Consider the following 21,376-nt stretch of genomic DNA (forward strand, 5'->3'; position numbering starts at 1 on the left):
TGTGTGTGTGTGTCCCGTGATATATTAACAAATGGGGCATGTTTATCCCAAGTATTCAGCCCGCTGTTTGTGTGCAGTAGTACGCAATACCTTACTCAGCCAAAAGGGGGCGACAACAAACATAAACTTTTGTCCTCGTGAGCTAGGATAAACATCAACGCGCATAGTAGAATCCAGAGTTTTGAAAGGAAACAAACGAGTCAGCAAAGCTGGATGTCAGTTGCTAATTTCTTCAGTTTGAACAGTTGAGGGTAGGGTAGGGTAGGGTAGGGTAGGGTGGGGGGTTTGGGCTGCTGTGAGGTTTTTTGTGGCGACACTGAACTGAAGCCTGCGAAGAGAAGAGTTGAGTTAGTTTTTGGACTCCCTGGGTCTCGTTTCTTCAGCTTCGTCGCACGTATTCGTCCGTCTTGGCTAGTTATCGCCGGACCAGCTTACTTTAAGATTTACATCAGACTAAAGCGAGCGACTTCCGATGCTTGCGTTATTTTGGGGAGGTTTTACAACATCCATAGCCTGCTAGAAATCACTGGCGCGGCGCACGGAGGGCGAGTCTGTCTGGAACAGGCGAGCGGTTTGACGCCTCTGCTCCATGTCGGATCCGAATTCGGATCAGAGTTCAGACGAAGATGTGGACCCCGAATCGGAGCGAGCGGACGAGCTCGGCGGGACCCTTAGTAAAGTAAATATATGACCGACCGTGGCCTAGAAATCGGTGTTAGGATTAGTTTTTTTTACCGACACCGTTTTGTAGTGATTCGGGTGATTTTGAGGTGTTTTTCTTTTTTAATTTTTTTAAATGATCGTAAGTGGAAACGTTTCACCTTACGTTAACGACGCGAGCGGCACCCTAAGGGCTCGCGCTAAAGATAAAAAGTATTAAAAAAAATATATATATATATATATATATATATTATTTGACGAAATTCGTCGGAAACGTCGCGCTGATCCGTCTTGGTGGTGGTTGTGCGCGCAGTGGACCAACTACATCCACGGGTGGCAGGAGCGCTGGCTCGTGCTGAGGAACAACACGCTGAGCTACTACAAGTCTGCGCACGAGCGGCAGTACGGGTGCAGGGGCGCGCTCTGCCTCAGCAAAGCTGTCGTCACAGTAAGGCTTCTCCGCCTGCCCAGGTCCTCTGGGGTCAGTGCTCCTTGGCATGGTCAGAGACTCCCAACAGAAAGGGGAATGAGATTATTATTATTATTATTATTATTATTTATTATTAGTATTATTTACACTAACACATGCAACACACAAACATATACTAACAAACCAAGTATCGCAACACATTATGTGGATATGTTGACAAAAACATCGGGTGTAAGATACAAGCAGACGTGAAACGGCATCTGTGTTGTCGTGTTTTTTATATACTAAGTGTCCAAAAAAACTTTGAATTTAGTATTATAATTTCAGTGGAAGTGGAAGGCAGTTGGCCAAAATTCTTTGCTTTGCTTACACAGGGTTATAGGGGTTAGAGAAACTTCCTCAAATGCTTCGCAAATCCCTATGCTTAGAACTCTGAATCAGTCTATTGGATGTCCATCAGCATGTACCATGGAATAAGGAGTTATCTTTGAGAAGTAGCCAAACAGATCATCTCATGACAGTTTTATGAACAAACAGTTGTGTAACAACATCTGACCAGGCTTTTGGTTTGTATTAGTATTAACTAATAGCTACAGCGAGTAGCTGTCATGTCCACGTGATTCCTCTTAGGTAGCCAGCTGCTTTGAACTGAGAGATATTGGAAGGAGGGAGTGTATCCTGCATTCTTGTTTGAACACGCACAGTTTGGTGCCTTTCAGTAAAATCCTCAGAGCGCTCAGGTCAACACACTGCTCTGTTGTTACGCTGCTTGAAGCATGCGGAAATATTTGTGCAGAACAGAACACAGTTGGAAGTGTATTCAGCACAGTTTCTGACAGAAGTTTGCATCTCTTTTTCAACTGCCATACTTCTGTAAAACTCAGCAGACTTCGACTTATAATGAAACTTGAACTAATGCCCAATATTAGGTTGAAATTATTGCTGGGATTACACACTGTTTTACTGTCAAAACTGTCAGTACTTTTTATTTTCCCTTTGCTGTTAATCTTGTTTCTTTAATGGAATTCAGACTGGCCTATAACATATGGTGTCCCTCCAAGAAATGCATTAAAATGGCCAGATCTTGTTCTCCAGTAAATATAAGCCTGTCGTACCCGAGAAGGCCCTCCGTATAAAAGCACCTACTGAGGCAGAGCGATCTTCATCAAGCTCTAGTTGGAGCAGAATGGTGGGAGAAGTATAGCAAGCACAGCAGGAAACAGAGAGGGCCAATAAATGTTACATTACAGCATACAGCTGTGTGAATGCTGTACAAAGGCAATGCAGATACCTTAAAAGGTCCAGGGGAGCACATCTTTAAAGCTGAGAGCTTGAAGATGTTTCCAATTTATTGCTTTTTAAAACTCTTAATAATGTTGACGATGTAGTCAATTTGTTAGACTTTGAATGTCTTTTGAATCTGACATGGTACAGTCATAAAAACATTACAAGTTGGGATAATACCAAACTTTTGAACAGTACCAAACTTTTTTTTTTTTTGGGGGGGGGGGGGGGGTTGTTTAACTGGTTTAATATTTTGGGGGATTTCATTTTTGTTTTGTTTGATTTGTGCCCCTCTATGTAGGAAACCACATTTAATGTTGGAGTGAATTAAAAAAAAAAAAAAATACACAGAGATGCTATTAGGCTAACAGTCATTTAATTTGGGCATGTCAAAGTCCAGTCATGGGGGACCGAATTCCAGCCATTGCACTGCTCAGACACACCTTCTAAACCTGGTGATTGATTGATTTATTAGTTGAACCAGGTGTGTTTAATATTTGTTAATGTAGCACTGTGGCGTCAAACCCTGGTCTGAAAGGGCCGGATGGGTGTGTTGACTGACCTGTTTGAATCCACCTGATTCAGCTTCTCAGTTGCCAGGTTTAGTTAGTGTGTCTGAGCAGAGGACTCGCTAAAACTTGCTGGACTCCAGCCCTCTAGGAATGGACTTTAACACCCCTGTTTTAATTGTAATGAATTGATAATTGTTTAAAAGTTTTTTGAATGGATGTTATGATCCTGCTCGGAAAAAAAAAAGAAAAAGCTCTGGTGACCACATCAGCATTTCATCTCTGTGTCCGGCAGCCCTACTGTTCCAATGTTTATTGAACACCACAGGCACACCTCATTCTACTTGATGAGGTACTGATTAGGTGATCACATAAACCAAATCTTATTTAATGAGCAATGTGAAAGACTGATAGAGGTGCCAAGACACATGAAAGCTGTGGTGGAAAAATCAAGGTTTTTCCGTGGAATACTGATTTCAGAACTCTTCCTAAATTAAAAAAAAAAAAAAAGTTTTTTAAAAAAATAAATATGATTTCTTTGTTTTATTTAAGGTCTGAAATCACAATTGTTTTTAGTAGGGGTCATTTTCTAAAAGTAATAAATATTCAAAATATATTTTTATTTGGAATTTTAGAAACATTGTCAGTAGTTCATTGAGTAAAACAAAAATAACAATTTTGCATATACCTATAAATAGTAAAACCAGTCAAACAAAATTTTGCTGTGGGCTAAATTTTTTTTCCCAGAGCTATAGAATGACTGTTTTGTTTGTTTATGTTTTGTGGGGTGCTGCTAGCATTCATTTGAGTTGTTTTCCATTACTCATACATTGGGTTTGTGCAAGTGCATTAATTAAGCCTAAAGTATATGTAACCTAATCTTTTGTGCATCACTGTTCAAAGCCCCACGAGTTTGATGAATGCCGCTTTGACATCAGCGTGAACGACAGCATTTGGTACTTAAGGGCCGAAGATCCTGAACTCCGGCAACAGTGGGTTGATACCATCGAACATCACAAGGTAATGTGCCAATGAAAGATGGAGCGCTGAAAAGATATCTTCCCTGTAGGTTAGTTAGTCCCTCCGACCTCAAACCTGTTCTGTCTGATAGCCGGTCTGTGGCCAGGGGAGCATAGCAGAGCTTGATTCTGTACTTTTGATTGCAGATGACTGTTAGAAACACAATGTTGGAATTTCACACTTTGGGTTTTTAGCATCAGACTTTTTCCTTCTGCAGTGCTGCATAGTGTCTGTATTTGTCTGTATTTAGTTTTAAGGTTGCATTAAAAGGTAATCCAACCCAAATAGCTGCTGCTTTGCTTTCTTTTTAACAATAGGCAGATTGCACTCCTTGAGTATGTTGTCATATTGTTGTTGTTTTTTTTCCCACCAATAATTAAAATTGGAATAAAAAACCAAAACAAACAAAGCATGACTTTGATTCATAGTAACAGCCAATCAGGCAGGGTTTCTCCCTCGCCCGTCCCAGGTGCTGAGTCAGACGATGGTGAAGGAGTGGCTCCAGGAATGTAGGGCAGTGCTTTCCTCCTTTCAGCAGGAGCATGGAAAATCTCTGGGTACGCCCTTCAGGGCTTTGGATCGTGCACAGCTGTGCGCAACTGTTCACGGGTTTGAAGCCAGCTGTTTGCGCAGGTGGGTGTGTTTGGGTGGGTGAGCACTCATGCCTGCGCTTCACAGAGGTGTACGCCTGGATCTGTGACTTGGACTATGCTCTTGGGAATTTTTTGTTAGTTACAAGTACATGCTGCCAACGTGATTTACTTTTCCTCGGCCAACGCAGGGAAGGATACCCACGTCTAAAGGCATGTGAAATGGTATTGCAGTTTGAATTGAGTACAGTTCAATTCAAGCGTGCTGTTATCTAGCGCACTAGTAGCATGTGCAGGTGATTTAATGAGCTTGTCATTTCACGAACAGATATAATTATGGGTTGAGTGAAAATGCTGTGTGGGCACCGGTGCAGCTTTTATCCCAGTTATTAGTGAGCGTGAGTGCATAAGGCCAGACGGAATATGACTGGAAGTGTTCGAGCATCACCATCAGCTGGTGGAAAGGGGCTGTGCGACTAGAACCGCACCAGCCAAAAAAATAAAATAAAATAAAAAATATATATATATATTTGACTCAAGATTTTAAACCTTTTGGCTTAAGAGGGAGTTTTAAAATATTACTGCATAATCTTCATCTAATTATAGCAAGTGACTTGGGCTGTAAATTGGTTAAAGTTCTGCAGAAATGTGGTTTTGCTTTTAACAACATCTAAATCAGCATTTTATTGCCATATCATGTAAAAGAATTTTCCCCATTATCAGCAATTTATCACAATTCTCATCATGAATTCTGATGCTGCTATTAAAAAGCATTTTGTTCACTGTTTTTACATTTCACTGGGCTACTTCTGCCTGTTGAGCAGGTAGCTTAACTATTGACTGGCTCAAGAAAGGACTGATAATGTTATTGTGGGTGGGTGCTTTACTTTTTAGAAGAGGGTGGTAATTAATTTTTTACAGTTGGAGATGAGCATTCCACATGAATGACACACAAATGTGCCCTTGCGAGGACGTACAGGCTGCAGCTGTCGTTCCACGTCCCAGCGGGGTGGGTGGGGAAAGGCCAAGCGGTGCATGCTCTCTGGGTCCCTTCCTGTCCTCCTCCCACACCTCTCTGTGTCTGCCCAGCTGCGGAGATGTGTGCTGTTTAATGAGGTGTTCGGGGTCTGAAGGATACTGTATGCGGCTGTGTGTGTGAGTGGGGTGCTGTAGGGAGAGCCTGCAAATGTGTGCATAGCAACCGGGGGAGTTGCCAGTCTCTCTCAGTAAAACATTTCTCTCTCTCTCTCGCATCCCACACACCAACCTTTAGAAGGCACACTTAACCGAATCTACACTTTCCAACCCCCCCCCCTCCCCTTGCCTCGCTGTCACAGAGCTCCTCTGCCCTTGCCAGAGCGAAGCGTGGTTCCTACGCCTGCTTCTCCCTCTTCTGCGGGGCATGCCAGGCCGGGGGAAGCCCCGGGGAGGCCCGCGCCGGGAGCGCAGCGGGACCTCGCGGGACTGCGGCAGCGCGCTATTCTGCTTTGCCTGCTGGCGCGGACCGATGGTGGGCTCCCAACTAGCTGATATTCCGCTGCTTTTCATCCGTTTCCGTTCTCTCAGCATTACTGGAGTTGGCCATGTGCCATCGTGCAGATCATCTGCGTTAAGGTCTGATGCGTTTGTTTTTCACTGCCTGTAATTTTAAAAGGTTAACTGCAGTCAGGGGATGAAAAATTGCCAGGGCATGTAATGCAGCTGTCACAGAAATCCAATGGCATGGTAACTTGTGTGTTTTAATTCAGTTTAATTTATCTGTTTACTTTGTAGATGTCTGCTTTAAGGTTGGGTAATTGTATTCCAGTGGCTGTAGTTTTAAGTTACCTAAGGCCAGGTTAACAACACACTCAGCATGAGCGCTCTCTTCGCTTCACTGCATCTGATATGCTTTTATGTGATTAAAGCTTGGTTGTGCATTTTTTTTAGTGTATCTTTTTAAATGTTGTTTGTTTTTGTGTTTTTCTGCCCCACCTCTCACAATCCCTCACAGGCCATTAGCAAAGCCACTTTAGATAATGAAGCTTTTCAAAAGCCTCTGCGTTGTCAGCTATGCAGCACAGTGGCCTCTACAGAGGAGTCTTATGAAAAATGTTTGTTGGGTATAAGGCTACAACATGTCCTGTTGGATTATGATCCTCACACAAATTCTATATGCTAAGTGCCTTTTTAAAGAACATTTGTGTAGATGTATTTAAAAATGAACAAGGGTGGTGGAATTGTTTGGTAAAAGATGAAGGAGAATATCATGTCATGCTAGTAAGAAACTGTTATTTTTCTTCTAGATCTCATGTAAATTGCAACATTATATATTGTTCCTGCTCCTTAACAGGAAGGTTGCTTGTCTGTGTGTGTCTCCACTTGGTACCCATGGGTACTTGGTACCCATCAGCCTAAATAGCCAGAATGTCCATGTGCTGGAAGTACACTTGCTGGCAGTGAGCATCTCTTTAGACAGCCATGACATGTCGGGTTGGCTACAGCTTCCTCTCACATTAGACCCTGAAAAAAATACCGTTTTTGTTTTGTTTGTTTTTGTTCGTTTATGTTCTTGTACCATCTAAAGTTCATTATTTCATGGATGTCCTATTATCCTATTTAAAGTTACCCCAAAAATACCTGGAACTGTGTCTCTCTGTGTGTGTGTGTGTGTGGTTGGGTGGGTGTGCATCTGTCGGTGTACCCAGGCTGAGTCAGGCTATGGTTCAGAAAGCAGTCTGAAACACCATGGTTCAACACTGTCACTCATCTCTGCAACCAGTGGCCTCTCTTCCACCTCTGCGTCATCCTTCAGGGTAAAGGACCTCTGCACATCACCTCTGAATACTCACACACACATCTGCTTCGGGTGTATTTAGGATGAAATAGGCTATATCCATGTCGGAAGCTATGAAAATGAAATGCCTCGACTTGATTAAACATTACTAGCCCACAGTGGGATTCAAAGTGAATGCCATTCTTGTTTAAGAGAAAAAACAGATGACACATTCACTCACTTAGGCTCTCTGCAGAGGTGTGAAGGTGTTAACCATTCGGGAAGCATTAATTTCCCATATAGGTGAAGAGTTTCACACACATCAAATAGTTAGCATAGTTAGAAATACCGCAGTTAGAGTAGAATACGATGGGTTTCTAGATATGTGCGTTCATCTTCATCAGCAAGGCAAATTTTTGACCCAACATTGTTTTGCCTGAAGTGTGGTTTGTTTGTCATCTGTACAGAGACGTTTTCTCTGTAGGTTTGTACTTTGCTGCTTTTGTGACAATACGTTGCTATTGGAAATTTAAAGTGTCTTCAGTATGTCCAAACAAGTGGAAGGGGGGGAAAAAAGCAGCAAAAGGCACCGTGCGCAAACAGGTGCTCCCAGGAGATGTTCCCTCTGCAGCGGCACCTGATTCGCTATTCACTGCTGCCTTTTATTGCGTGAAAAATTGTTCTTTTGTTGGTGATCGCACAGAAGGGCCACAGTCTGCAGGAGAAGGTTGCCGAGATGGAGACCTTTCGGGACATTCTGTGCAGACAAGTGGACACGCTACAGACCTACTTCGACAGCTGTGTGAGTGGACACCACAGAGAGGAGCTCCAGAAAGACAAAGGTGTGATGGCCAAATTTAACCTGCCATGCCTTGCACACAGATCAGTTGACAAGCAGTGGAATAAAGACCGAATGAATTGCCATTTTCCCTTTGAAAGCCATGCCCGAAACAGCCCATGATTAAATCAGACTTTGATGTGGTGACCATTTTCATGGCTATGATCTAAATTTATGCTTTGTTATAATTTGTGTGTCTAAGCTGAGTGAGAGATTGATGAAACTGAATAATGGTTATTTCAGCGTCTGTGTGTTGGAGCTGCCGTGTTAAGGTTAACTGCAATGGTCTACTATAGTAGCACTGCTAGTCTAGTCCGAGTTTTTCTGATGTTTATAATACTTTAGTTAAGGACGGCGACGATGATGATGATGACGATGATTCCCCAATCTCACGAACAGATGGAGACTACCTACTCGACGACAGCTGCAAGGAAAAATGTGAGTATGATTGTAGCTGTATTCTGTTTATTATTATTAGTTTTTATTATCATTATTAACAGATTAAATTCCAGAATTGTTTATATTAAAGGTTTAAAGTATGAAGTGAAGGTTTACTCATAGCTAATCATAGTTATCTAACTAGCTAAGCATAAAATCAGATACAAAATGTTTATCTAGCTACTCCCCATCCAAAGGGTTTCTATAAACCATGATGCATTGTCCCTGCACATGTACTATTTTGAATTTATAGGTAGCAAAAGTTTATTTTTTAAATTTCTTTTCTATGTTAGTTTTTGGTAAGCCAAATAAGTTAAAAAAAAGGTATAAAAATCACAGCAGCTTGTCTGGTCATCCCTTTAACAGAGGTTCATTTTAGGCCTTTGTTACCAATTAGCGCTGGCTGTGCTGTCTGTCTGTTCCTTAGTATTCCCCGTGGCCAGTCCCAGAGGACCCGCTGGCATTGATTTCAAAGGGGAAGCCATCGCTTTCAAAGCCACCACTGCAGGGATCTTCTCCACACTGTCCCACTGCATCGAGACCATGGTCAAGCGGGAGGAGCGCTGGCAGAGACGACTGGAGAAAGTACGTCTGTTCCAGGAGGTTTAAAGGAACACAGAATACCACTCGGCATTTGGCTCGGACCAAACAGCACTATTGCTTAAACTAGTTGAGTTTGGAAGGCTAGCTGGCTTTGGAAGAGTGCGCTTGCGTTTCATTGGTGTAGTGGGGTGGGGAAAAAAAATGTTTTGTTCCAAACAAGTGGTTTTTAGAGTTATATTATCTGAAGATGCATTTTCCAGTGTGATACTTACACACTGTGAGACGTACATAGGCCACTTAATTACTTGTGCTATTTTAATGGAGTCTAATAGATTGAGACAACATGGGAACTATGACCTGTGTATTCACTTTTTGGAAACGTTGTTGTTGTTCTTAGTGGAGATGAAACCACAGAGCATTTAGCAGATCGTTATCACTTTCACACCTCTGCAGTGAGCCTAAAGGGATGAATTTATTCACATTAAAGTTCCCTCAAGTACCTTTAAGACAATGGCATTTTAAAGATAGATCTGTCTGGTGCTATGGCAGGAGGTGAACATTTCAAGCCCTTTGAGTTACTGACTTAAAAGACTATTACCCAGCTCTTGACACAACGTCTTCAACATAATTTAATAAGCGGATAAGCTGCAATGATGGCAAAACCAAGCCTATTGCCAAAAGCCCCGTGAAACTGAATTCTTTGAAGGTGGCACAGACTTTTCCTTGAACGTTTCTTCACGCATTTGTGCTACCCTTCATTAGCATCTAGTTGCAAAGTCTCGGACTTGCCCAACCAGTTTGTCTGCTTACCATGCTGTCCTGAGGTATTGTTGGGGAGGAAGTACTTGAATTCCAGTGCTTGCAAAGGAGCGGGTGTGTCTGTGCACGTACACCGACTCAGTGGAACGAGTCCTGGGACGGGAAGCCAGCCTACAGTTGGCGTCTTAGATGGATGCTTAGTCATCTGTGGATTTTTACCTGGCGGGAGGGGTCACGCCATCCACGCTGAAGCCATGGCTGCTCTAGCCGGCCCCGTCTCTGCAGACGAACAGAACCAGACCCGTCCTTGTACACAGAGCAACGTCCACGCCGTAGGTGTTGCCGGCTCTCCTTACAGACTCTGCGTGTCTGTCTGTGGCTTGCGTGTCTCATTTTGTTGAGGCATGTGGACACAAATAAGTTCAAAATGTTGTTGCTGCTGTTTTCTGCATCTCTGCCGTGCCTGCAGAGAGCAACATTTGTGTGTATTCAGGGGGAATTGAAGCTGTTTGCTTTGAGGCTAAACTGCTGGTCTCTCTTACCTGTTTCTTCATTGCACCATTTCTTCGTTAGCATCTTCCGGTTCTCAGAGGCACTAATTGCTGATTACTTTCACATCTGAGCATCTTTTGCTTATCAGTGGAGTTGTCTAGGGATTCGCAGTAGGGGTGTAATGATGCACTCTGCTCATGATTTGTTTTGGTTCACGATAATGGATTCGCAGTTCTATATTTTTTCCCCACAATATTTGAAAGTACATTTTTAGAGAAAATAACTTATTATTATTTTTCTTTACATTTATGCTGTTTGGCTGACACTTTTATCCAAAGCGACTTACAATTATGACTGAGTACAACTTGAGCAATTGAGGCTTAAGGGCCTTGCTCAGGGGCCCAACAGTGGCGACTTGGCAGTGGTGGGGCTTGAACCAACCTTTCGATTATAAGTCAAGTAGCTGAACCACTAAGCTGCCACTGCCCACTGCTATAAAATTGCCTGCAAAGGAAATATGGTGCAGAGGTTTACATTTGTAAACAAAATGCAGTTTCACTATATTGAATAACCAGAAATAAAAAGGAATGTTTTCATTTGAAGTATAGACAATGCAAAACACTGCGTAAATATTTAAACAAGAATTTTGCTTCTCCTGCAATTAAAAGAAATTTCAAGGAACTTTGATTTATAACTTTATCAAAATGTGCTACTGGAGCAGCTTTGCCATAGGTCAAGTGCGACATCTTGTGTTCAAACAATGCAGCTGCCTGATAAAGCATAATATAATGACTTGGTGGCACGGTCTCTTGGTGGTTAGCATATTTGCCTCTTAGTGCTGGGGTATTGGGTTCCAGTCCCTATCTGGGTGGAGTTTCCATGTTCTGCCTGTGTCTGTGTGGGTATCCTCCAGGATCTCTCGTTTCCTCCCACAGTCTAGAGACATGGAGATTAGGTTGATTATAGGTTAATTGGATACTTTTAAATTGGCCTGTGTGTGTGTGTCTGTAAAGCGTCCTTGAGTTTGAGAGAGGCACTGTATAAATTTGTTTAATAATGAACAGAACGTCCATTGCCACGTCACTTTTCTATGTCTCGATGCATTGCTACACCCTTAGTTCTGAGCTGTTGGGGGACGCAGAACCCGAGTACTCCACACCACCTGCATTCTGAACAAATGCTTTCACTTTCATGACTTGATTGCCCTGCTTTAGTGTGTGAAGCGTTAGTCTAGATCGGAAACCTGCGAGAGCAAAAAAGATCCTCTCTAGCTACAGGTAGGCGTTTCATGCCTTCAGCTCTTTGCACACATAGCACAAGTAACTGAGAGCTCAGTCAGAGGAGTACATGTTGGGGTTTAATAATATTATTTTCTAATTCGCATTAATTGGCATTCCATCTGTCAGAGTTGACAACTAAACAACACATCTTTTCTTGCAAGGAAATGGAGCGAAGGCGACGAGTAGAAGAATCTTATAAATTGGTCTTAATGGACCTGAACAAAAAGTCTCAATACGGAGGGCCAGATTATGAAGTAAGTGCCCTTAAAGTAAATCTAAGACTTTTTATATGTCCAGTATGTTCCAATAATGTGTAGGAGTGTAGGTCCAACAAATGGAAGAGATGGGTATTATGACCCTAATAAACATTCTCACAATATATGACTTTCAGGAGGGTCCAAATAGCCTCATCAACGAAGACGAGTTCTATGATGCTGTCGAGGCAGCATTGGATCAGCAGGACAGGATTGAGGAGGAGGTAAGGGGTGACCATTGTAGGGCTGGATTATCTGGAGAGTTCACAGCACCAACGCGTCATTGCTCAGAATGCATAACGCACACATTAAAGTTAGCTTGTCCTCTAACTTTAATAGGCTGAATTAAAACAATAAAAGAACATAATGTGGCCTGCGTGACAGGTTTTGGGTGACGATTATGGTGAAGTTGAATGCAAAAAAGTTGCCAGTGTTTGGGGGGCCCCTGAGCAAGGCCCTTAACCCTCAACTGCTCAAGTTGTACTCCATCGTGTTTAAGTCGATTTGGATAAAAGCGTCAGCTAAATTCCATTAATGTAAATGTATTATGGTGAAGAGATTTTGCTCACCAACATGCTTTCTTAACTGCTCCCATTAGAGCCACCCCATGGTCTGTTATTGCTACCATAGTTGTTGGTAAAAGCTTTGTTAAAATTCTGAATAGACGTTTGCTCAGAATGCATGTGTACATTTGATCATATGAGAAAAGAATGCTCTGTGGGCCAGATTACTGCATCTCGTTACTTTCTGGTCTTCCTCTACGGGTCATCAGATTTCTACAACTGATCCAGAATGTAGCAGCACGAGTAGACGTCAGTCTTCCAAATTTCATACATCACTCCACTCCTGCGTTCCCTTCACTGGCTTCCAGTTGCTGCCTGTGTCAGATTTACGAGCCTGAAGCTCGTCTACGAGGCCAAAAATGGACCATCCCCTCCATACATGATGAGACTGGTCAAAACCCGGTCCGTACCTTGAGTACTTCAACCCTCAAATATGGCTCATCTTGAAACAGTGCTTCGTCTCGTGGAAGACATGCATCAAGACTATTCTCTGTCCTGGCTCCCAGATGGTGGAACAAATTAACTCTGGCTGTCGAGATAGCAGAGTCCCTTGCAGTTTTCAGACTTGTCCATTTATGGAATATTTAAATGACCACTCTAGTGCTTGTCTGGTATTATTTGTTGCTGTACTCATTGTCTGATATAGAGAAGTGCTCATTTTGTACTTCTAGGTATCAGCTTTGGTTCCTGTATTTCAGCAGTATTCCAGTTCAATGGTATCTTGAACTCTAACCTACTGTACTGGCTAGGATACAAAAGTGTTTTGTCATCTACTTGTAGAATGTAAGTTGCTTTGGATAAAAGTGTCTGATAAATGCAGTAAATGTAACATGTATGTAGCCAGTTATCAATGCAGAGAGAGGGACATTTATAACGTAATTTGGCCACCTCTGCACAGGCATAGCAGTTGCAGTTGTGGGTAATTTCTTCTTTATTTCCTCAGTCTGAGAAGTGCCGGAGCCCTCGTCCAGTCGCGCTCAGCCCTGATTCCGATTCCTCCGCTGGTACTCACAGATACTCCACCGAGGTACCTGACTGCTACTTTACACACAGCCCACACAAGTTCACCACCAGACTTTATTCTTTTCTGTGTAACCATGCCAGCACAGCTTTTTTCCACTTCTGTTTTTAATACTGGGTTTCGATGTAATATTTGTTTTCTAGTGTTTTATCTATAATGCCGTCAACTGCAGATTTTTCACTTTTCTATATTTCTATTTCAGATTGGTTGTAACGACTGTCTAGTTATATTTTTTACTCTGGCCCTTTTTTCTTACCTGTCTAGCTTCTCTATTTCTATTTCAGATTGGTTGTAACAACTGTCTAGTTATATTTTTTACTCTGGCCCTTTTTTCTTACCTGTCTAGCTTCTCTATTTCTATTTCAGATTGGTTGTAACGACTGTCTAGTTATATTTTTTACTCTGGCCCTTTTTTCTTACCTGTCTAGCTTCTCTATTTCTATTTCAGATTGGTTGTAACGACTGTCTAGTTATATTTTTTACTCTGGCCCTTTTTTCTTACCTGTCTAGCTTCTCTATTTCTATTTCAGATTGGTTGTAACGACTGTCTAGTTATATTTTTTACTCTGGCCCTTTTTTCTTACCTGTCTAGCTTCTATATTTCTATTTCAGATTGGTTGTAACGACTGTCTAGTTATATTTTTTACTCTGGCCCTTTTTTCTTACCTGTCTAGCTTCTATATTTCTATTTCAGATTGGTTGTAACGACTGTCTAGTTATATTTTTTACTCTGGCCCTTTTTTCTTACCTGTCTAGCTTCTATATTTCTATTTCAGATTGGTTGTAACGACTGTCTAGTTATATTTTTTACTCTGGCCCTTTTTTCTTACCTGTCTAGCTTCTCTATTTCTATTTCAGATTGGTTGTAACGACTGTCTAGTTATATTTTTTACTCTGGCCCTTTTTTCTTACCTGTCTAGCTTCTCTATTTCTATTTCAGATTGGTTGTAACGACTGTCTAGTTATATTTTTTACTCTGGCCCTTTTTTCTTACCTGTCTAGCTTCTATATTTCTATTTCAGATTGGTTGTAACGACTGTCTAGTTATATTTTTTACTCTGGCCCTTTTTTCTTACCTGTCTAGCTTCTATATTTCTATTTCAGATTGGTTGTAACGACTGTCTAGTTATATTTTTTACTCTGGCCCTTTTTTCTTACCTGTCTAGCTTCTATATTTCTATTTCAGATTGGTTGTAACGACTGTCTAGTTATATTTTTTACTCTGGCCCTTTTTTCTTACCTGTCTAGCTTCTATATTTCTATTTCAGATTGGTTGTAACGACTGTCTAGTTATATTTTTTACTCTGGCCCTTTTTTCTTACCTGTCTAGCTTCTATATTTCTATTTCAGATTGGTTGTAACGACTGTCTAGTTATATTTTTTACTCTGGCCCTTTTTTCTTACCTGTCTAGCTTCTCTATTTCTATTTCAGATTGGTTGTAACGACTGTCTAGTTATATTTTTTACTCTGGCCCTTTTTTCTTACCTGTCTAGCTTCTATATTTCTATTTCAGATTGGTTGTAACGACTGTCTAGTTATATTTTTTACTCTGGCCCTTTTTTCTTACCTGTCTAGCTTCTATATTTCTATTTCAGATTGGTTGTAACGACTGTCTAGTTATATTTTTTACTCTGGCCCTTTTTTCTTACCTGTCTAGCTTCTATATTTCTATTTCAGATTGGTTGTAACGACTGTCTAGTTATATTTTTTACTCTGGCCCTTTTTTCTTACCTGTCTAGCTTCTATATTTCTATTTCAGATTGGTTGTAACGACTGTCTAGTTATATTTTTTACTCTGGCCCTTTTTTCTTACCTGTCTAGCTTCTATATTTCTATTTCAGATTGGTTGTAACGACTGTCTAGTTATATTTTTTACTCTGGCCCTTTTTTCTTACCTGTCTAGCTTCTATATTTCTATTTCAGATTGGTTGTAACGACTGTCTAGTTATATTTTTTACTCTGGCCCTTTTTTCTTACCTGTCTAGCTTCTATATTTCTATTTCAGATTGGTTGTAACGACTGTCTAGTTATATTTTTTACTCTGGCCCTTTTTTCTTACCTGTCTAGCTTCTATATTTCTATTTCAGATTGGTTGTAACGACTGTCTAGTTATATTTTTTACTCTGGCCCTTTTTTCTTACCTGTCTAGCTTCTCTATTTCTATTTCAGATTGGCTGTAACGACTGTCTAGTTATATTTTTTACTCTGGCCCTTTTTTCTTACCTGTCTAGCTTCTATATTTCTATTTCAGATTGGCTGTAACGACTGTCTAGTTATATTTTTTACTCTGGCCCTTTTTTCTTACCTGTCTAGCTTCTATATTTCTATTTCAGATTGGTTGTAACGACTGTCTAGTTATATTTTTTACTCTGGCCCTTTTTTCTTACCTGTCTAGCTTCTATATTTCTATTTCAGATTGGTTGTAACGACTGTCTAGTTATATTTTTTACTCTGGCCCTTTTTTCTTACCTGTCTAGCTTCTATATTTCTATTTCAGATTGGTTGTAACGACTGTCTAGTTATATTTTTTACTCTGGCCCTTTTTTCTTACCTGTCTAGCTTCTATATTTCTATTTCAGATTGGTTGTAACGACTGTCTAGTTATATTTTTTACTCTGGCCCTTTTTTCTTACCTGTCTAGCTTCTATATTTCTATTTCAGATTGGTTGTAACGACTGTCTAGTTATATTTTTTACTCTGGCCCTTTTTTCTTACCTGTCTAGCTTCTATATTTCTATTTCAGATTGGTTGTAACGACTGTCTAGTTATATTTTTTACTCTGGCCCTTTTTTCTTACCTGTCTAGCTTCTATATTTCTATTTCAGATTGGTTGTAACGACTGTCTAGTTATATTTTTTACTCTGGCCCTTTTTTCTTACCTGTCTAGCTTCTATATTTCTATTTCAGATTGGTTGTAACGACTGTCTAGTTATATTTTTTACTCTGGCCCTTTTTTCTTACCTGTCTAGCTTCTCTATTTCTATTTCAGATTGGTTGTAACGACTGTCTAGTTATATTTTTTACTCTGGCCCTTTTTTCTTACCTGTCTAGCTTCTATATTTCTATTTCAGATTGGCTGTAACGACTGTCTAGTTATATTTTTTACTCTGGCCCTTTTTTCTTACCTGTCTAGCTTCAGCCACACAGTCATGCTTCTTCCCTTTCCTCTCTTCACCTGGTCAGTGCTTCCAATGACGTACACAGGCTGAGTGCTAAGCTACTGTGTCGTATGAGCATTCTAGCATCAGACGGACTTTTATTTCTCACAGCCAACGCTTTCTATTGCATTTTATGCTAATGTCTCCTGGGGGTATGGTTGACACAGGTCTGTCTGAATCTGAAGCCAGAATGTTCTCTGCATTTAAAAAAAACAACAAAAAAACAATAACCCAAGCCCTCCTCTTTTGGTTGATGTTCTGGAACCTTAACAACAAAGAAACATAAGAAAACAGTTCTAAGTCTTTAGTTAAGTAGAAATTTGTAAAGCGGACATCTATAAGAAGTCCTTGAGTTCAGGGAAGTGGCATAGTTCTAAATGCACGGACGTCTCGTAAAAAGCACAAAAGCCGATGGGTTGGAGAGAACCTGAGAAATACAACACAGCTGCAGGTCAAACAGTGACGCTCTTATCAGCTGCAGTGAACGCCCCATTTAGAGTGCACGAACTGCTCCAGCGTTACTTTAATTCCAGCCACTTGGGTCTAATGTACTTGTTTTGCACGGTAACCAACACTGTTGATCTTTCTGTTTGTGCACTGCATAATTTGGATTTGAGGATGCATTTGTGTTCGTGTGATGTTACAATCCAAACCTCCTTAATGAGCAAAGGAGTGACCTTCATGCCACCATTGTATTTTTATTTATTTATTTATTTATTTTTGCACAGGTGGATGAGATGGTGCACAGTCACATGACCCACTCATTACAGGACGTAGGCGGAGACGCCAACTGGCAGCTCATCACTGAGGAGGGAGACCTGAGGGTGAGGTGGTGGAGAGTCAGTCAGTCAGATGGAGTACATATGTGTGCCTGACAGGTGGCCACACAGGAGGCTGCATTGTGTGTGGCTTTAGAGGATGCTAGTGGGGCTCGGGCTGAATTTGTCATAGCCATATAACTCACACCTAGGCTGCAAAATGTAGCTTGGCGTAAGCCCTTATGTTTGATTTCTGCTGGATCTCTCAGACCAATGAAAACACATTGGTAATGTCTTTGTGGTATTGTCGTAAATGTGGAAATGTGAGATCCGTGAATATTCACTTTGCAAGCTTGTACCTCTGTGTGCTTGCGTATGTGCATAGAAGGGCAGGTGGGTGGAAGATATGGTAACGCATGACTGCGCCACCAGATGGCACAAAGCATTCAAATTCAAAGCTCTTGCTCAATTCTTTTTCTCTTCCCTTGTGTGATCATGTCACGGGGAGTAACGTGTAACCTGTTGTGATTGTGTTCATTAGGTGTACAGGAGAGAGGTGGAGGAGAATGGTGTTGTTTTGGACCCTCTTAAAGCCACTCATGTGGTTAGTGGGGTCACAGGTCATGAGGTGTGCCATTACTTTTGGGACACAACCTTCCGGAGTGACTGGGAGAGTGCGTATCTGTGCTGCTACATGACTCAAATCAAAATGCTAAACCTTGTTGGGCAAAGCTGATGATGTCTTTTTGCTTCACCTTTCTCAGCAAATGTTGAAAGCTTTACTGTGGCAGAGCCATTGTCAGACACGGCAGTAATTATTTACCAGACTCAAAAGGTAGAGTGCATTTTAAATTGCTATTAGTCTAAACCTTGTTATGGATTCATTTGACGTGCAAGGCCATTGTCTTTGAACGCAGGTGTGTGCCGTTTGCAGTGCCTTTGTTCTCAAGACGGCTTGCTCTTGGTTCTGTTGCAGAGGGTGTGGCCTGCTTCCCAAAGAGACATCCTTTATCTCTCAGTGATCCAGCGAATGCTCTCTGCCAACGAGAGCGAGCCAGAAACGTGGCTCGTTTGCAACTTCTCAGTAGATCATGACAGTTATCCAGTAAGAGATCATTTTGGATCGAATTTGATTTTGGAACCTGTTTTTCCATGTTTAACCCTTTAACTTTGTAAGAGTACCATGGCATCAGTGGCAATCATTGCTTCTGAGTGCCATGAATACCTTCAGTTTACACACTTGGTTTTTCCAGCCCACTAGTAGGTGTATCCGTGCCAAAATCAATGTGGCCATGATCTGTCAAACACTAGTCAGTCCACCAAAGGGCAACAAGGAGATGATCAGAGACGACATCCTGTGTAAAATAACATATGTAGCCAATGGTGAGTATGACAACGGCAAGCTGTTTATCCTCTAAATATCAATGTTGCAGTAAAGCACTTTTGTACTGTTGTCAAATATTGTGAAAATTTAGCTTTTTTTTCTCCTTTTTCTTAATTCTCAGTGAATCCAGGAGGGTGGGCACCAGCGTCGGTCTTACGGGCAGTGGCTAGACGAGAGTATCCTAAATTCTTGAAACGTTTCACGTCATATGTTCAAGAGAAAACCAGCAGGCAAGCAATCCTCTTTTAAACAGGGGTCATCAGTGTCTTTTCTGTTGAACAACAGCTCAGCATTACATTGCAATATCAGTTAACAAAGCTTAGAAGTTCTTTTGCGTTGTGGTATCCGCCAGCCTACCATAAAAGCATGTATGCAAGTGGCCTTATCCATTCATAAAACATCCTAAATCATAATACTGAGGTAGCCTGTTGAACAGCTTAAGAAAACTGCATTACTCAGAAATCATTAAAAGCGAATGTTATGACACCGTGTTCTGCGTATTAGAAATGTCATACAGACAGAAATAAAATGGGGGGAAAGTAGCTACCTTATGGTGTGTGGACACTAAAAGACTCTTCCCGAGAGACTGGAACAAGTATTTCACCAGAAGACCACAGCCTGTGTTGTTTTCAACAGCGATTACATGTACTACATTTTCGGAGTCTTTACTCATTTTGTGGGGATAGATGCTGCTTATATTTTGTCTGGTTTGGTTTTAATAATTGTTGAAGTGTTTACTTATGGTATGGTTAATGTTTTGTATTCGTAATTATTGCAGATGGCTAAACTGTTTTGTTCTCTTTATGAAAAATAAACACTTTGAACTTGAAAGCCTTAATGAAAAACCTTCAGTTACAGCTGAGGTGTCTTTCTGGCCTTGATCTTTATTGCCTCTTTGTGGTGGCATTTCTTTGATTTGATGGACAGAAAAGGTAAAAAGCTTTTAACTTTTTTTAGTCCTTTTGTATCCTGTGTCTTGTGTACAAATGTGAAAGATAATGGGTTGAAAATGACCCTAATTGTTGCTCAGATTTCAAGAATTTCATTCAGGTTGAATAAAGTTACAGCATAGATTAACTGGTTTGCCAGAGAGACTGATTTAGGTAAAACGGTCTTATAAAGGTGGTTTTCCTTGGTAGAACATTTCACAGAATTATAAGGAACTGCTTTCTTTTGCACATTCACAATGTGGATAAGCCTCTTTATCATTCCTAAACCATAAAATATTTATCTAGAAGTGTGGGAGCAATGTGTAATCTATTGGGATCCGATGTAATAAATTGTCTTTATTTAGTCAAATCTTAAATTGAAAGAATGAGAATTGCCTTATGCATCTACACCACACAAGATGGTCCCTTGCTCTGTTCTACCATTGCTGTAGTCAGCTGACATTTGCTACAACTACCAGTTAAGTGTTGTATCTTTGAGATTTTTCTGCATTAGATATAGAAGGACACATTTGAAGAGATTATACAAATGTTATTGTGCTCGTCAAGAGGTAACTGACATTTGACAGAATGCATTTTGGAGAATTTCATTTGTAAATATGCAGTAATCTGATTCTGGTTTGTTTGATTTAAAAAAAATGTTTTGTATATAATACTCTGGAATGATTAAACTATATAAATGTCTGGATCAAGAATATTGTGTAATTTGATTTAAGATACATTAGGTTATTTAATATGAGGCTACATTTCTAAATTTGCTGGGAAACCATCTCTCACACACAGTTAAAATGCTTGTTTTTTCCACAACCAGATAGGTCCATAAATACTTATTTTAGCATCTACTGCAGCATGTTGGGGTTGACATTAAATAATGAATATGCTCAGTGTTCAGAGTTACAGCTTTAATTTAAGGTTATTTAGATCCAAATCGTGGGAATTGTGGTTTTATACATGGCCTCCAAGAACACAAAATGAGAGATTCTAGCCAATGCTATCTAGACTTCTGACTCTAACACGAGGTCAAACTCTGACGTGGCATCCTTACATAACATCCTTTTACACTTGGTTTTTACAGTCAAGTTACTTGACTTATGATTGGATGGTTGCTGGTTCAAGCCCCACCACTGCCAAGTTGCCACTGTTGGGCCCCTGAGCAAGACCCTTAACCCTCAATTGCTCAAGTTGTACTCAGTCATAATTGTAAGTCATTTTGGATAAAGGTGTTAGCTAAATGCTGTAAATGTCTATGCAAATCTGTAACATAATTGATTACTTCAAAAAAATACATTTGCTTAGGCAGGGAACTCACCGATGTGTGCTTGAGTTTGTTTTTTTTTGGTGGGGGGGTTGCATGCTGTGGAAATGGACCATACAGCTTGAACACAATGTCAGGGTAAAGTGGATAGACTGTGGTGCCTACCAGGTGTTTTTACAGAGCATAATCACCTGGTATCATCCCCTCGTGCCCTCAACTGCCCCTGCATGGTATAGGGGAGAAGATGAGGTAAAGAGGAGAGTGCAGGGGAGGGGATTGAAGCCTTGGCACCAGAGTCTGCACCTGTGTTGCCATGGGAGACCAGATCAAGAGTTTTTAGTGTGGCCTTTGCATTTGATGGCAGCTAACTGAGAAAGCAATTGAATATCAGCCAGTGGTGCTTTGATATGCTGGCAATAGAAATGATATCCAACAGA

General features: G+C 40.9%; 1 protein-coding gene across 5 annotated transcripts; it reads left to right on the forward strand.

Moving 5' to 3' along the window:
- The first annotated feature begins 293 nt into the window (after positions 1-293).
- cert1a (ceramide transporter 1a) lies at positions 294-20,379 on the forward strand. 5 transcript variants are annotated; one of them, XM_027006253.2, is made up of 17 exons: positions 294-679; positions 974-1,108; positions 3,787-3,903; positions 7,181-7,288; positions 7,952-8,090; positions 8,432-8,524; positions 8,952-9,109; positions 11,760-11,852; positions 11,990-12,076; positions 13,359-13,442; positions 17,324-17,419; positions 17,895-18,027; positions 18,118-18,188; positions 18,330-18,458; positions 18,607-18,736; positions 18,859-18,913; positions 19,590-20,379. In XM_027006253.2, the coding sequence occupies exons 1-17, from the start codon at positions 590-592 to the stop codon at positions 19,597-19,599; spliced, it is 1,728 nt and encodes a 575-aa protein (XP_026862054.2). In that variant the 5' UTR covers positions 294-589; the 3' UTR covers positions 19,600-20,379. The 5 variants fall into 5 exon arrangements, with proteins under 5 accessions (XP_026862054.2, XP_026862051.2, XP_026862053.2 ...); XM_027006250.2 differs by having other exon boundaries at positions 18,859-20,379; XM_027006252.2 differs by having other exon boundaries at positions 8,486-8,524; positions 18,859-20,379.
- The last annotated feature ends 997 nt before the right edge of the window (positions 20,380-21,376 follow it).

This window comes from Electrophorus electricus, chromosome 9 (assembly GCF_013358815.1).
Source record: "Electrophorus electricus isolate fEleEle1 chromosome 9, fEleEle1.pri, whole genome shotgun sequence".
NCBI lineage: Eukaryota > Metazoa > Chordata > Actinopteri > Gymnotiformes > Gymnotidae > Electrophorus > Electrophorus electricus.